General features: G+C 46.5%; 1 protein-coding gene across 1 annotated transcript in view; it reads right to left on the bottom strand.

The window, feature by feature from the left end:
- Window positions 1-16,001, bottom strand: part of HADH (hydroxyacyl-CoA dehydrogenase) — a 50,865-nt gene continuing 34,864 nt past the window's right edge. Inside the window, exons 5-8 of the mRNA XM_045820436.1 lie at window positions 13,355-13,444; window positions 9,860-9,932; window positions 1,992-2,108; window positions 1-858 (exon numbers count right to left, since the gene is read on the bottom strand). Of these exons, the coding sequence (XP_045676392.1) occupies window positions 740-858; window positions 1,992-2,108; window positions 9,860-9,932; window positions 13,355-13,444 (399 nt within the window). The 3' untranslated portion in view covers window positions 1-739. The remainder of the gene's footprint in view (window positions 859-1,991; window positions 2,109-9,859; window positions 9,933-13,354; window positions 13,445-16,001) is intronic.

Raw genomic sequence — 16,001 nt, 5'->3', positions numbered from 1 at the left:
TCATTTTTAATTATACATGTTTATTTCAATTCAAATTTTCACAGATTAAAAGAATGTGTTTATTGGAGTCAATTTATAGGCAGTTTGCAGTGATGATTTCTCATGAAAAAAAAAAAAAAGAGAGACAGACCATAATCATTCTGATTTCAGATGTGGATGAAACCTCTTCCAGCAATCCAAGCACTCGGAGACACTCCTGCTAATTCAGCAGCGCATCTTGATGATGAGCTGAGTAGAGACAGGATACGTGGGTCAAGCCCAGAATATATGGGAAGGCTCGAGGCTGCAGGCAGCAAACGTTCTCATAAAGGTGCAATGCAGCGCTGCTCCCTGCAACACTTCAGACACACCACAGACACGTCCACAGCTACGTCCCCGAGTGGTGGTGATGAGCCCAGCGCTCTCGGAGGAAGTGCTCTCCCCTCCACAGGTGAATGTGTCAGGCAATGAATTATGAAAATGGTGAGGTTCCAAAAAAGTGTTTGCTCCAAGGCACCAAGGGTGTAAAGCTTTTTAGAAAACACATAGAAATGAACAGACTAAAAAAAAGGCATTCATTTTCGGCGGAGGACTCTGCTGTATGTAAATAATTATGTCGGATAGATTATAATCAAATTGCATGTCTAACAGACCGTGCTGTGGAAGAGAACATCTGACCCAAGAGCATTCCTGTGGCCACTTGGGGCAACTGCTGGTACGAGCTGACAGAGTTCTTCCCGGAGCCAGAGACCTGCACTTGTCATTTGTATTTGTAAAATCCTTCTCCAGTCTTCTTGCCGAGCTTGTTCTCTGCTACCATCTTATTCAGGCTCGGGCTGGGCTGAAACAAGGGGTTCTGCGTGTCCAACTCATGCCACCCTATTGAGAGGAGGGGAGAGGGCTTAGGATGAAGTGCAGGGTTGATTTTTACATCTCAGCATTCCTGTGGCAAGTCTAGAGGCAGGGCTTGAGGGGAAGGATCCCTACTTTGACGGGGAAGAGCCCCTTGGGTGTGGTGCCCCACAGGCCAACATGGCAGAGGCAGAGGAAGGCTGAGCTGGTGCCGGCCCAGGAGCCCCAAAGGAGGCATGCCGCCCGCCCCCAACCTCCCCCACCGCTGAGGCCTGGCTCTGCCGTGACCCTCCTGAGATCCCTGGTTCATCTGTGGCTATGCACCTCATTGGCACAAACAACTTGCAGAACATGTCAAATTTCTGAATTTGCTGCCACTGGTATTTTACGTCCTCTCAAAATTCTCAGGGTCATGCTCCAAGTACAACCTTCCTCACTCCTCCCAAACACATGAGTATTCTTTCTGAAACTTGGTAGTATGAGCTACATTCAACTTCAGTAGTGCAATTTTAACAATTATTTTTACCCTGTCTTCAGATCCTCTAGAGTAAAATGGACACTTTGTAAAAAACTGGTTTGGAGAGAGGAAGGGAGAGGAAGACAGAGAGAAGCACTGATTTGCTGTTCCACTTATGTATGCATTACTGGTTGATTCTTGTAAGTGCCCTGACCAGGGACAGAACCCACAACGTCGGTGCATGGAGATGACGCTCCCACCGAGCCACCTGGCCAGGGCCTGAAATGGACACATTACATATAAATGGCTGTGCATCTTGACTGCTGGGGAGGTGATGCTGATCAGAATGAGTGAGAGAAGGACGCCATGCACCAGTGTCCACTTCCTGGTTTGCACACCGTGCTGTGGTCACATAAGTGATGGGGCCACGGGACAGTACTGGACCAGGACTAAACAGAACCTGTCCAATTTATACTTGAAACTTCCTATGAATCTATAATTATTTAAAAATGAAAAGTTAAAAATAAAAACGATACCCTGTGAGTAGACACTAGGCAGTCACATTTTTCCTTCTCCTACCATCTATCTATTAACTTGAATCTAAGCTGGTATGGTCAGGACTTGGAAAGTCTACTAAGACCCTTATAATTTGTTTTAAATAGTCAGAGCCGAGAGAAGGACAACAGAGAATCCCAAGTCCTACCGTCCATGATGAACTTCGTGGTATCCAACCCAACGTAGTCCAGAAGTTCAAAGGGGCCCATGGGGTACCCAGCTCCCAACTTCATAGCAGTGTCGATGTCTTCCTTGGATGCGTCACCTGGGGAGAAGAGGGCAGCCCTGAGTCACCACCGTCTTTCCCGCAATTCTCCTTGTCAAGCTGTCAGTTCCAGAATTACCAGTTTCACATATTTGCACATTCAAAAAATATCCAGAGTCAGGATTTCTAGCCTGGTTAAGATTTTGCCAAATACGTCACAAGATTTCAAAGCTATTCCACCAGGCTATTTTGTGAGGTGAATTCTGTCGTTGGAAAGATAAAGCCCCCGTGGCCTGGAAACATGAGTTACTTTCTAATGGCTTGGAATTTTCCAACTCTGGGAATAATTTACTAAAATATCACTTAAAGCTAGAGCAGGTTTTTGATAAATGGACTTTTTTTTAAAGAACTAAGTTTTATGTTTTTGTATTTATTATATACATATTTTCCCATTCTAGCTTTCTTGGTTTTACAAGTGATGAGTATTACTGCAGAATCACATGGACATAAACTCCTCAGCCAAGATAATATTCAAAGAAAAGTCCAACCCTGATTTAGAATGGCCATGCGAGTTGGAAAATGTGTTGAGAAAGTCGACTAAGACAAGGGCCAATATGCTTTTTCCTTGGAACTTTATCCTAAACATACTGTCCTTGGACCACACGAAGTCTTTACAGAGAACAACCTGTTCTCTTTCTCTGAGATCAGGAATGGGAAGAGTCTCTAGTAACTGGCTATCTAGTATTTTGTTGCAAAGCATAAAGGGGTAATTATACTAAAATATTCAAATACTCAGAGGTGTCCTACCTCAATATTTCAGATTTGGGGGCATGAGAAACAAGAACTACTTAAACATCTATAAAGGCATTTTAAAAAACATATTGAGTACTAAAGTAATGCTAAAGGATTTCAAGGCAGTCTAAGGTGATTAAAATACCAGCCAATTATTAGATAAGGGTGACATTATCAGTACTCCACTAATTAGTCAGATGACCCTGAGAATTGCAACTTCCATTTCAGGTCATAGCAAGGCAAAGAAAACAAAAATGATCATATGCATGAGCCTTATTGGATATCCTCACTCATTCATTCCACTTGCACTCATCTGTCATGTACCAGGCACCCGGACTTAGAATGAGACAGAGAGAGCCAAGATGACCACTTGAGTGTGACTGCTCATGACACAATGGAAGGACTCAGAGGTGTAAATCAGACATTTTTCCATAACAAGTGCTGAAGATCCACACAGCTCTGTGGGCAAAGATGGAGAGGTTTACTCACATTACCATTACTTTACCAAAACCACCACCAGGACTGAAGAGAATCCCAAGGGAAGAGCAGGCAGGGAAGGGCATTCCAGGCAGCAGGAACAGCAGGAGCCAAGGTAGGAATGAGAAAGAACATGGTAACAGAAAAGTGGATTCTGCTCACAGAATTTCATTAAACCCCAAGGCGTCTACAATGTCAGAGCCGGAATGCTGGAATGACAGCCCAGCACATTCTTGTGGCTCAGCACCTGCTGCCCCCTGTGCCTGGTGCCCAGTGTCCTCAGATATCTGACATCTGCTCAGAGTACCATCTCTCTCCATGCATATAAACCAGCAACTGTCCGCACTCTAAGCTAGGACTCCTGCCAGAGACTGCTGGTCACAACCTAACTTGTTATCCATTGGTTATTTACTAGGGACTGTCTCCTGTCCTTGGAATACAGACTCCCTGGGGACAGAAATCTGATAGCATAATGCTCCCAACTTACCTAAATTCGTTTAATCAAACTTATATTCAAGGACAGGCAATGAATCCTAGAGGCAAGACTATAATTCTATATTCAGAGACTCACTTAACTATTTCAAAACAAAAACCAAAAATACACACACACACACACACACAAAGACAGCATATCTAAAAAAATAAAAACATAAATGGTTTTACAAAGTCAGCAAACTCTAAAATTTACTCTTAGTAATACAGAGGCAAAAAGAAGAGAGAAATAAATAAAACACACAAAGATTGGTGTGCCATGTGGGAGTTAAATGTGGTATTGAGTTTTAGAACAATACTTCCTAATCTTCCTTATAGTGAACCATGTCACTGAGAATCTGACACCCTCTCCAAAAAATATGTACATACACATAAAATTCTACATCAACCATAAGAGGTTCAAGGGATCCCCCTACCCAGTTAAGAACCCTTAACTCAAGACAACAAAGAAAAGCTTCCTCAGTGAACTCCCAGATCTTCGGCGTTGTAGGAACCTGGGATCCCAGGACCTGCCCCAGCTTGGCTCTTGCTGGCTCATCGGCGCCACCTACCAGCCATTCTCGGCATTAACAACAACCAGGGTCACAGCAACAAGGATCAGAATCTCTACACAGCCAGCATTCATTCCTTTATTCAGCAACAGTGACACCAGTGCAGGTCCTACACCAGCACTTTACGGGATATTAAGATGAAGACCCGGATATGGCCACAGAAAGAAGTACAGAAGGCAATGGAGAAGGGTGGCGACAACATAGATTAGGTCCAGCCTGCAGCCTGAGGACACCCTGGCAGGGCGTATCAACAACAGTGGGGGTGAGGTGTGTGGTGATGAAGGCAGGGGCAGAGGGTGAGGAAAGAAGGTAGGGGCGCTGTACCTGGCAGTTGATGACAGAACCACTGGAGGTCCCGAGGAGGGGAACGACAGTGCCCCTCGAGGAGCAAGTATCCGGTGACTGGGGGCACTCCCAGGGTGTCACCCGAGAAGAGCTAGCCATGTGGCCCCACCACCCTGCCCCAGCTGACTGATCTGTCAGAGTGGCATCCGATGGGGCCAGCCATCTGCTACTGGGCACCAGCCTGTTCAAAGGTCTGGAGAGTGAGCTCTGACCCACAGGGATGAGGTTGACTGACCCCACCAATCAGGCCACAACTGTAGTAGGAATGAATGAGAACAGGAAAAGCGAAGGCAGACAGAGCTGAAGGGCACTGAGAACGGAGGCCCAGCACTGATGACCCAAGGTGCAGAACATCAGAGCAGAGGTGAGGGGGCAGCCAAGTGCTTGAGATACCACAGGGGCAAAAGATGGGCGGTGACAGCCTGTGACTTTGTGCCAGCTGTCCAGCTGCCCAGGATGCTTAAGTAGATGACAACTGAGATGGCCCCTGCTGTGATGCCCACCCCTCGTCCTGACTGGCCTCCACCACCCCAGGGGGCCCTGTACCAGCCTGTCTGCATGGAGGACTCGCACCACAGGCCTATCAACTATGCTGGTTACGGAGTGAATGTCTGTGTCCCCCAAGCTCAGATGTTGAAACCCTACCCACAATGCAATGATACAAAAGGCGGGGCCTTTGGGAGGTGATTAGTTAGATGAGGTCATGAGGGTGGAGCCCCCATGAATGGGATTAGAGCCCTTTTTAGAGCTTGCTCCCTAGCTCTGCAATCTCAACAGGAGGACACAGCACAGTAAGGAGTCAGCAGTCTGCAACTGGAAGGGGCCCCTCACCAGAATCCAACTGTACTGTCACGCTAATCTCAGACTTCCAGCCTCCAGAACTGTGAGAAATGAAGAACTTGTTACTTATAAGCCACCCAGCCCGTGGTATTCTTGCTATAGCAGCCCAAGCTGACCAAGACAGTGTTGTATGGAGTCCGCCTCAAATGAGTTCAGAAAGGGCCGAGCTACAGAGTCACCGACTTCACTGTGCGACTCTGTGCTGGGCCCTGGGGTCCCCCAGCTGGGGGGGTGCGCAGACACAGCAGGCACTGCCTCCTCACCCTCTGGGACAGCAGGTACTTTCCATAAGCATGGCAGCAGAAGCCAGTTAGAAAAAGACCAGAGGGAGTGTGAACGCCCCTGCTGCCTTTAGGAGCCTCACTGAGACAGCTGACTAGCACTGGGGGGAACTGGGTGGCAGGGAGGAATCAAAAGTGACAAATGATCAGATGTGATGGGCCACAGAGGGATGATCCAAAATGGCTTCAGGTTTCAAAGCCAAATGGATCAGCTAGCCGCTGGATGCAGACAAGTGGAAACGGTGGCCGGTGAGCATCTACCACACCTCTGTGCTGGTTGAAGGAGGGAGAGCCTGAGGCAGTGGCGGGGACGTAGTAAGAAGCCTGACGTGTGGCATAAGGAGTTCAGACCGTAATGTGGCTTGCTGAGAGAAAGCTCCCACGCCAGACCTGACACCCCGCTGCTCTAGACACACATGCTGTGGCTCCGAGGGTCCAAGGCGGCCGTGGGGAAGAGACAGAGGGACAGCAATGACAGGGCGCTGGGGGGCAGCATCAAATCAAACTCAGAGCAGTTCCCCCACGGGTCCAGATTCCCCTTCCAGCTTCCCTCGCAGTCCACTAGGTGACAGTGAGGGTCAGACGGAGTCCACCTATTGAGAAAGGGACCACTGCCCAGGAGGGGACAGAGACAAGAGGAGGACTTTCGACTTACAATCAGCTGCAAGGTATATCTGAAACTCTATCAGAGTGACAGTATGTTTTAGTGAGAAAAACACCTTTAGGAGGCGGATCACCCACATGTTATATTCTAACCCATTACATTAAAAAACAACCCTGCCTTTCAAGGTAGGGCAAAACACTTTCCACTTTCTCTGAGGTGTAATTAGGCATATTTGCTGATAGATAAACACAGAAGTGTTGGTTTGATCTCGAGCAAAACTGAGGCAAATGTTTCCATGAAACAGAAAAGTTTGAATATTTAAAGCAGATTTTGAGAAAGCAAATGTGCTTTCATCTCTCCAGAAGAGCTGGTATAAACGTTTCGTTTCAAAAATGACATTCTTAGGAGCAAGCATTTGTGAAGTAATTGAAATCAATTACATTTGTTTTTTATCCAGTCCTATTAAAGTCTGTTTGCCTTTGAAGCAGACGTGCTAGTTACCTTCCCAGAGATGCGGTGGGGAAGGCAGACAGGAGGATACATGATGTTTTGTAACCTGGACCAGGTCCCAAGTCTTATATTTCTATTGACAAATATTAAGAAAACATTTTGACCTCTCTTAAGGTTAAAAGAACACCACCAGCATCACCAGCAAGGCCAACAGAGCTGTTAGACATGGTCTTCAGCACATCCAGCCCTGTTACTTACTTCCTATCATGCAACCTCAATTTTATTTTTTCCAAATATATTTTACTGATGATGCTATTACAGTTGTCCCATTTTTTTTCCTCCCCTTTATCCTCCTCTGACTTACACCCCACCTCCCACCATCATTCCCCCAACTTAGTTCATGTCCATGGGTTGTACATATAAGTTCTTTGGCTTCTCCATTTCCCATACTATTCTTAACCTCCTTGTCTATTATTTTTTTAAAGATTTTATTTATTTACTTTAAGAGAAAGAGGGGATGGGAAGGAGAAAGAGAGGGAAACATCAATGTGTGGTTGCCTCTCCGCACCCCCTACTGGGGACCTGGCCTGCAAACCAGGCATGTGCCCTGACTGGGAATCGAACCAGTGACGCTTTGGTTCGCAGGCGGGCACTCATTCCCTGAGACACACCAGCCAGGGCCCCTTGTCTATTTTGTACCTCCCATTTATGTTTTTTAAAAATTACATTTTATTGATTATGTTATTACAATGTTCCCAATTTTCCCCCTTTATCCCCTCTCCCCCCTGCGTCCTCCAACCTTTCAGGATCCCCTCCACTTAGTTCATGTCCATGTGTTATACATATAAGTTCTTGGAGTTCTCTGTTTCCTATACCATTTTTGACCTGTCCCTGTCTATTTAATGCCTACCAATTATGCTTCTTCCTCCCTGTCCTCCTCCCTATTCCTCCCCTCCCCCTCCCCACTGAAAACCCTCCATATGATGTCCATTTCTCTGATTCCGTTCCTATTCTAGTTGTTTCTTTAGTTTTTGTTTTCACTGTTTTTCTTTATTTTTTAGGTTCATTTGTTGGTAGTTGTGAGTTTGTTATTTTACTGTTCATATTTTTTACCTTTCTTTTCTTAGATAAGTCCCTTTAACATTTCACATAATAACAGCTTGGTGATGAACTCCTTTAGCTTGACCATATCTGGGAAGTACTTTATCTGCCCCTTCATTCTAAATGATAGCATTGTTGGGTAGAGTAATCTTGGATATAGGTCCTTGCCTTTCATGCCTTCAAATACTTCCTTCCAGCCCTTTCTTGCCTGTAAGGTTTCTTTGGAGAAATCAGCTGACAGTCTTATGGAAACTCCTTTGTAGGTAACTGCCTCCTTATCTTTTGCTGCTTTTAAGGTTCTCTCATCTTTAATCTTGGGTAATATAATTATGACACACCTTGCTGTGTTCCTCCTTGGGTCCAACTTCTTTGGGACTCTCTGAGCTTCCTGAACTTCCTAGAAGTTTATTTCCTTTGCCAGATTGGGGGAGTTCCCCTTTATTTTTTCAAGTAAGTTTTCAAAGTCTTCCTCCTGGCATCCCTATGATTTGGATGCTGGAATGTTTAAAGCTGTCCCAGAGGTTCCTAAGGCTCTCCTCATATTTTTGAATTCTTGTTTTCTCATTCTGTTTTGGTTGAATGTTTATTTCTTCCTTCTGTTCCAAATTGTTGATTTGAGTCCCAGTTTCCTTCCCTTCACTGTTGGTTCCCTGTATATTTTCCTTTATTTCATTTTCATATACTTCACTTTTTCCTCTATCTTGCTACCATACTCAACCAATTCTGTAAGCATCCTGATTACCAGTGTTTTGAACTCTGCATCTGATAGGTTGGCTCTTTGTCACTTAGTTGTATTTTTTCTGGAGCTTTGATCTGTTCTTTCATTTGGGCCATATTTTTTTTTTTTGTCTCAGAGCAGCCGTTAGGTTGTAAAGGGCGAAGCCTTAGGTATTCGCCATGGCAGGGTAACCCATGCTGCTGTGCTGTGTGTTGCTGTCTGTGAGGAAAGGCATCCAAGAGGGAACAGTGCTGCTTGCTCAGCTCTCTACTGGCTTTCAGTCATTTTCCTGCTACCCACAAACATATTGGCCCTTCTGGTGCTGATTCCCAGGTGGGTGGATCTCTCCAATGAACTCTCCTGTGAGGCTAGGAGTTTCTCCCACTGCTGCAACCACCTCCGGTTTTAACCACCAGAGGTTTTGAGGCTTTATTTCCCTGAGCTGGAACCCTGGGTTGCGAGATCTGTCTCACTCCCCAGTTATTCCTTCCGGTTTATCTGCACACAAATGTGGGAATGCCTGGTCCTCCAGTTGCCACCTTGCTGCAAGTCCTCTCCACCCTGGCTGCCTGTCTCCACCCCTACTACCAGACTGGATGAATGTTTCTTCTTTAACTCCTTGGTCATCAGACTTCCATACAGTTCAATTTTCTGGCATTTCTGGTTATTTTTTGTTTTTAAATTTGTTGTTGTCCTTCTTTTGGTTGTGCAAGGAGACAAAGTGTATCTACCTATGCCTCCATTTTGGTTGGAAGTCCTAGGTTGCTCATAGCTTCAATTTTAGAACCTTAAGGAAAATCGAAGGTCACCTGATCCAATGATTTTTACACAATGATTATTATTATTTTAAGTGATAAACCTTTTAACCAAAAACTGAGACCCAGGCTATAAACCCGGGCTGGCTGTGCAATTGCTCTAGCTGCGACTACAGTGGAGGGTCCTAGACCCACACACCTCAAAGGCCTCAAAGAAAACCCACAGATCCCTGGGAACACAGTGGCAAAGGTAGCAGGGCCCAGGGCGAGGCCGAGTCCCACAGCCAGAAGACGGAAGCACCTCCCCTGCCCTGTAGGGCCCGCCCTTCCCGCAGACCCCACATGAGGACTCCAGAGTGCAGGGCCTCCCAGACCTGCTGCTCCTGCCCAGCTCAGGACAGCTACCTCGTTCAAACAGCCGGACTGCTTCCATGAGGTACGGCACCAGCAGGCGGTTCACAATAAACCCAGGGGTGTCCTGTATTAGGAGACAGAAAAATAAAAGATCAGTGAATTTTCATTGAACTTTACCTTTTGTGAAGTCACCTGGTTGTCCCTTCCCACCCTAGGTTATGTTACCCACATTTATAGAAAGATATATTTTCAAAACTGGTTTAAAGTGACAGCATGGGTCCTGCACGGATCCTGAAATAAAGGCCGATCAAGGCAGGGGGTCATTAGAAGAGCACAGCTTTGGGGCAGGCAGATTGGGGCTCAAATTCTAATACTCTGACCTTGCACCACCCTGAAATTTAGTTTCGTCATCTGTGGGATGGGAGGAATCGTTTCTATGTGCCAAATTGTGAAGACACATTGGAAACCATCTTTGCTGGGCATACTGCCCTACGCTCTAATGGTAGCCCCTTTCCTCCTCTCCTTGCCCACATTCCTTTCAGGAATCTAAAATAAGTATTGCTCCATCCCAAACAGCCCTCACAGGAGCAGCACTTCTTCCTCGGAGCCATTCCTGGACCATTCAGGACCTTCTCCTGCTTCCACGCACAGTGCAAGATGGTCGAGCTGGGAACAGGTTCCTGGACAACTGAGCAGATGCCCTGAGAGCTGGACCGCAGGCCTTCACACACCCTACCTGGGACCCACCACCCTGGATGACACCTTCCAAGCCTTCCCTCCACATGGAAACGCTTCCTCATCTCTGCCTGAGGCCAAGTGTGAGGTGTGGGTCCAACTACTGATCTCTCTTGGGGGCCTATGGGGCAGGCTGCAGTTATGTATGTTTTTTTGGGTATTTAATATACCTGATTCCATCAAGTAAATGCCGCCTCTTCTTCTCATAAAGGGCTGTGATCTCCCTGCAGGCAGAATCCTCACCCTGTCCCTGGGTTCCCTTCCGAACATACACGAGGCAATCCACAAAGTCGAGCCGAAGGTGACCGCCCCGCACTGCTCCCGCAGCTGACCCGCCTGCACGCGGTGCACAGCGGGCAGCACAGCCACAGGACTTGTGCCTGCTGAGACCATCCCCAACCCTGTCTCCCAGGAATACAGAGATCCACACAAAGCCTTTGACAGTTTAACCAAGATTATATTAATGAAACAAGATGATTTTATAACCAGGGCAAAAATGCTTTACATCTTCAAAAAGTTTATTGTAGAAACTCAAGACAGGGTACCGGAGTACATGAAGCACGTCATATACAAGATCGGAAGTCAGAAAGCTGCCTGGGAAAAATGTCTGCTACACTTGTAATATATAGTTTTTACAGAGATACAGTTAATATTGTCTACATAAAGATCTTGGAAAGAGTGCTAAAATTCACAATATATTTAAACACACTGCTAATCAAACGAAACAGTCACTGAAACAAAATAGCATTTTGCCAGTAAGATTATTGAGAAAGAGTTTTTTCCCCACGAAAATATTCAGTGCTGCTATGGATGCTGAGACAGACAGTTTCAAAATATTAGTGGAATGTAAAGAGACATCACTACATTGTTCATGCTTATTTATTTATTTAATATATTTTGCTGTGCTTACTACGTGCCTGGTACTGTTCTACGTATTTTACAAATATTAATTCATTTACTCCTATTAACTCTGTGAGAAAAGTACCATTATCACCTCCTTGTGAGGCAGAGGGCACTGAGGCACAGAGAGATTAAATAACCTGCCCAAGATTACACAGCTAATAAGTGCCAGAGGTAAGATTTAAACCCAGTCAGGCTAGCTCTCGAGTCCGTGGCCTTACCTGTTTCACACCTGTGAAATCTCACTATGAAAACAGACACACTGCAGGCACATCAAATGCCATTCTTCTTTGTCAGGTGTTGGTAATTCCCACTACAATCCTATAGTCCAAATCCAGTCCCCAACCTGTTTTTTAAATAAAGTTTTACTGACATGCAGCCACACTCAGCATGTGTTTGTCATCTGTGCTGCTTTTCTACTACAACAGCAGGGTTGAGAAGCTGCAGCAGAAACCATGTGGCCTACTATATTCACTGCTGGCCCTTTACACAACAGTGTGCAGACCCCTGTCCTATGTGGTTGCCGTCTATTGTCTAGACACCTCACCCAGAGCCTGAATAACTGACCCACAGACTCCCAGAAAGCGCTAAGGTCTAGCCCAGAGAAAGTGTTCTGGATGATATAACAAAAGTAATTTTATGAGACCAAAGAGTTCCCATCCCTGCATCTGCTATGGCTACCCCGGCAGGAGACAGATCCTTACTCTCCATGAGTTAATGACTGCGCTGCTGAAGACGCGCACTGGCTCGACCCCCACTTCCCCTTTCACAGCTTGCTTTTGATTCTCCACACACTGATGTTCTTTCTAACACATTATTACTATCTGCCACTAACACAGCATAGACTGGTAAGAAAGTGCAATTGTAACATCTGGTTAGTAATATGACTTCTTAAAGATTCAGGTGAGTTAAAACCACAAGACTAAACAAACAACAAATGAGTATTAAAATGATGAGACTCCCTAACAACACCACCCTGACTGGGGCAACGGCCCCTATCAGTCTGCCCTTTCCGGCTCCCAGGTCCACGCCGACAGACGGCTGACTCACATGAATCATGAACGACACGAGTCTTCATGGTTAATACAACGCTGAGTTCAAAGTTGAGAACCTTTTAGAAAGCAAGTATGCTATGAAAAGAACCGTGACAATACAAAAGCTTATGGTCAGAAAAGCAGGTGAGACATTTATAAAAATTTGTAATGGCATCGTGTGACACAACTGCTTCAGCAGAAACACTGCCAAGTCATGCAGATGTGTGGCCCCTAGACCTAGGGGACCCAGAGAGGAGCGAAAGCAGCAGAGACTGAGGCAGTCAGAGTGAAGCAGGGGACAGCAAGGGGGTCACCGACATCTAATCATTGGGCACCTTAAGAAAGGGGGAAAGGCCAAGGCTTGCTCTCTATCTGACTGCGCTTCTTACTGACAACACAACACAAACCACAACGCAACATTCCACCAAGAAACAGCGTTTTTAACGCAACCTAGGGCGGGGCGGCTGCTCCTCGCTCATCACCTCCCAGGCACACGTGCGGCGGTGCTGCCGACAGGGAAGTCTCGTGCTCGTTCAGCAGGCATGTGTACACCAGGCTGTGCCTGGCACCCTGGGTGGTTCTGGCTCCCTGTGGCCCAGCAGAAGCTGAAGCTGACAGGGTAACAAAATCCATTTATGGAAACACAGCCGCTCATCAGAAGTCAGCTGGGCCCCATTAGGATCCCAGCCTCTCCACGACAGCCTCCGGCTTCCTGGCTGGCAAGCCAGAAAGGAGGCGCGGCTCGCTGTCACCACTCGTGGACAGGCCTGCAGTACAAGCGCCCCATCTCTTGCCTCATTCTGCAATGTAAGAATTCTACCTGGAACAAGTCAGGGTCCCAGGAAAATCACCCCCTTTCAAGCTACTCATACTCTACCTTGCAAGAAACAGGATGCTTTCCCAGGGCTTTGCTGAAGTCCACCAGAGATTCAAACGTCTTCTGGCTGGTCATTGGTATTTTAATGACCTAGAAATGCAAAACAGAAAAGAATTATGACCAAGAGTCAACAAACAATTTTAACAGAACAATTCAAGAAACGCTGACCAAAGCATCCACAGAGGCAGCAAAAATAGAAAGAAGAATCTCAAGCCAGAAACAAAATGCTTACCAAAATGACCACTGTAACACAGTAAAGTACTACAGAATACACGAAATCAAGGCTTTAAATATAAATGTGTGTGCACATGTAGGGGTTTTACAGGCTTTGTTGCCGAGACAGACCTGGGCTCAAACCCCAAAGGCACCACTTACTGGCCGTGTGACTCTGGGCATGCTCTGTGAAACTGACACTGAAATCATTCTATCTCAAGGACCTGAGGTGAGGATGTAATTAGTTGAGGAGGTAGAGCATTACGCGCAGCCCCTAACAGGTATCAAGTGCTCAGTAAATGCTGGCTTTTGCTGGTGTTTTACTTGCTACCGTTCACTGCTTCACAGAGATAACTAGAAGTCTACTAAAGTATGATGACTGCCCCAAAGACTCGGCATGGAGTCCTCCCTTCTCTCAGTAGAGAGGAGCCCCAGAATATTGAGTGATCTCGCCAAGTCACAGGTCTCCTGGCCTCTGAGTTGAGTGTCTCCCCATTATTCCACCCTATTGTATGTAGATGCCCCAGAGACTAAAGGCTCCCTTCACTTCGGAACAGGCTTTCATTTCCAGCAAACAGGGGCTCATGGCTGGGGCTTGCTGCCCGCCAGGAACCTCAGGAGGGCACCCTCAGTCCTGTGAGCCCCCCGGAGGTACAGCGCAAGGGTCCAGCAGCCGGCCAGGATCTACAGGAGATGGCACCAAGCAGCACGCCTGGAGTCAGCCCTCGGGAAACAGGAAGAGAACTTAGCTGTCAGGAATTAGGTTTTGGCAAATGGAGAGAGAGCCAGGCGAATGTACACTCTGTATATAATTTAAACACCAGTTAAGAAACTTCAACGAGAGTCGAAACAAACAGGCTTGGCTTCAGCACCAGACCCTTTCTGTGAGCTCAGGCAGGGCAAACCAACCCTCGGGCCTCACCTCTCTCCTCTGAAATGGGAGGATGACACTTGACACGTCCTCATAAATGCCCTGTATGGCCCAGAGAGCTGGTGTCCGTGCGAGATGACAGGCGCTATACACTCGAAGAGAATGATCCTTCACGTTTTAATGTGACATGGTGTGGGGTGTGGCGGTGCATTCTGACACTAAGGGAAGTGAGTGGGTGGGAACAGAGCGCAGCACCAGGAGACGGAGAGGAGCACGGGGGAGGCCCGGCCAGACCCTGCTCTGCAGGCGTCAGGAATCCACCGCAGTCCACAAGCTGCTCCCAAGGAAGCCTCCATCGGGACTATGCAGATGGCGCTCGGGCCAAGGCTGCTAATTATGGAGTTTTAAAAATAATTTGTTGGCTTAAAGAGGTCAATGGTAAAGGTTTTTAACAGAAGGGCTAAATATTTATTCATTCAACGAAGAGCAACATGCTATAGATAATCTGCTCATAACTCTAACAGGTTCTGAAAATATATGTACAGTTCCAAGTCAAAAGGAAGAGCCACTCAGACACACATGCAAGCGCTGAAGTTAAAGAATGCACACTGAACAGAAGAGAGCACTTTTAGAAAACATTTTCTAGAAAATGCTAACATTTGCTAGTAAGTACTGGCTGTTAACAACCAATGCACAACATTTCCAAAGACACAGACAGAGATTATCGGATAAATGCAGTTGAAAACAACATTATTAGAGTGTGAAGTAAATCTACAAAACGTCTTTATCTCCAAAACACATATGTGTGTAATATAGTAACTAAAGAAAGTAATTAGTCCCTAAGTCCTAAAATGTTAAAAATTCCATTCCACTTCTTTTGCTCTTTTCTGCATAAAAGGATAAATGTGGTTTCCTCCACTCACCGCACCACCCCCCAACTTCATTCTTCAACTTCTTCAAAAACAGCCTTAAGGGAGGGGGCAAACTGGAAGAAGCTGGGGAGCAATGTCAGCAGAACAGATAGAGTCCTATCCCAGAGTGGTCAGAGTTGTCACCTGACAGAAAACTACCGGGAAACCCAGTCATCATTAACCTAGAAGGTACAGCTTATGGGGACGAAGGAAGGAAGGGGGCCTGGAGGAGAAGGCAGCAGTGGAGAAAACAGATCCCCAAACACCCTGGCAGGGAGGCCCTCGGGCTCCAAGGCCTGCTCCTCGGCTCCAGTCCCCCACAGCTGGCGGGCCAATAAACCCTCAACCTCACAACAAATGCTACTTTAATAGCTGCTGCTCCTCAGACCCTGTAATTAGTCGCCTGTAAAAGGCAAGTTGCCACATTTCAGGTGCAAATTGTCTATTGTGACTCCATCTCCCTCATAGCCAAGTCTCCAACCAAGTAAAAGAGGCCCAACCAGGAAGCTTCTACTTGGGCTGGGTAGCCCTCCCTGACCGCTCTCCTCCACCTTCAGGTTTGCGGTCAGGAGGTTTAGGGTTATCAGGAGCTCTTTAAATAGCTCTGATCACAACACCTAAGAGATGTGCCTCATCTGGGGACAATACTGAG

This window comes from Phyllostomus hastatus, unplaced genomic scaffold (genome assembly GCF_019186645.2).
Source record: "Phyllostomus hastatus isolate PE091 unplaced genomic scaffold, TTU_PhHast_1.1 phas_scaffold_39, whole genome shotgun sequence".
NCBI lineage: Eukaryota > Metazoa > Chordata > Mammalia > Chiroptera > Phyllostomidae > Phyllostomus > Phyllostomus hastatus.
This window is presented reverse-complemented; position numbering and strand designations above follow the sequence as displayed.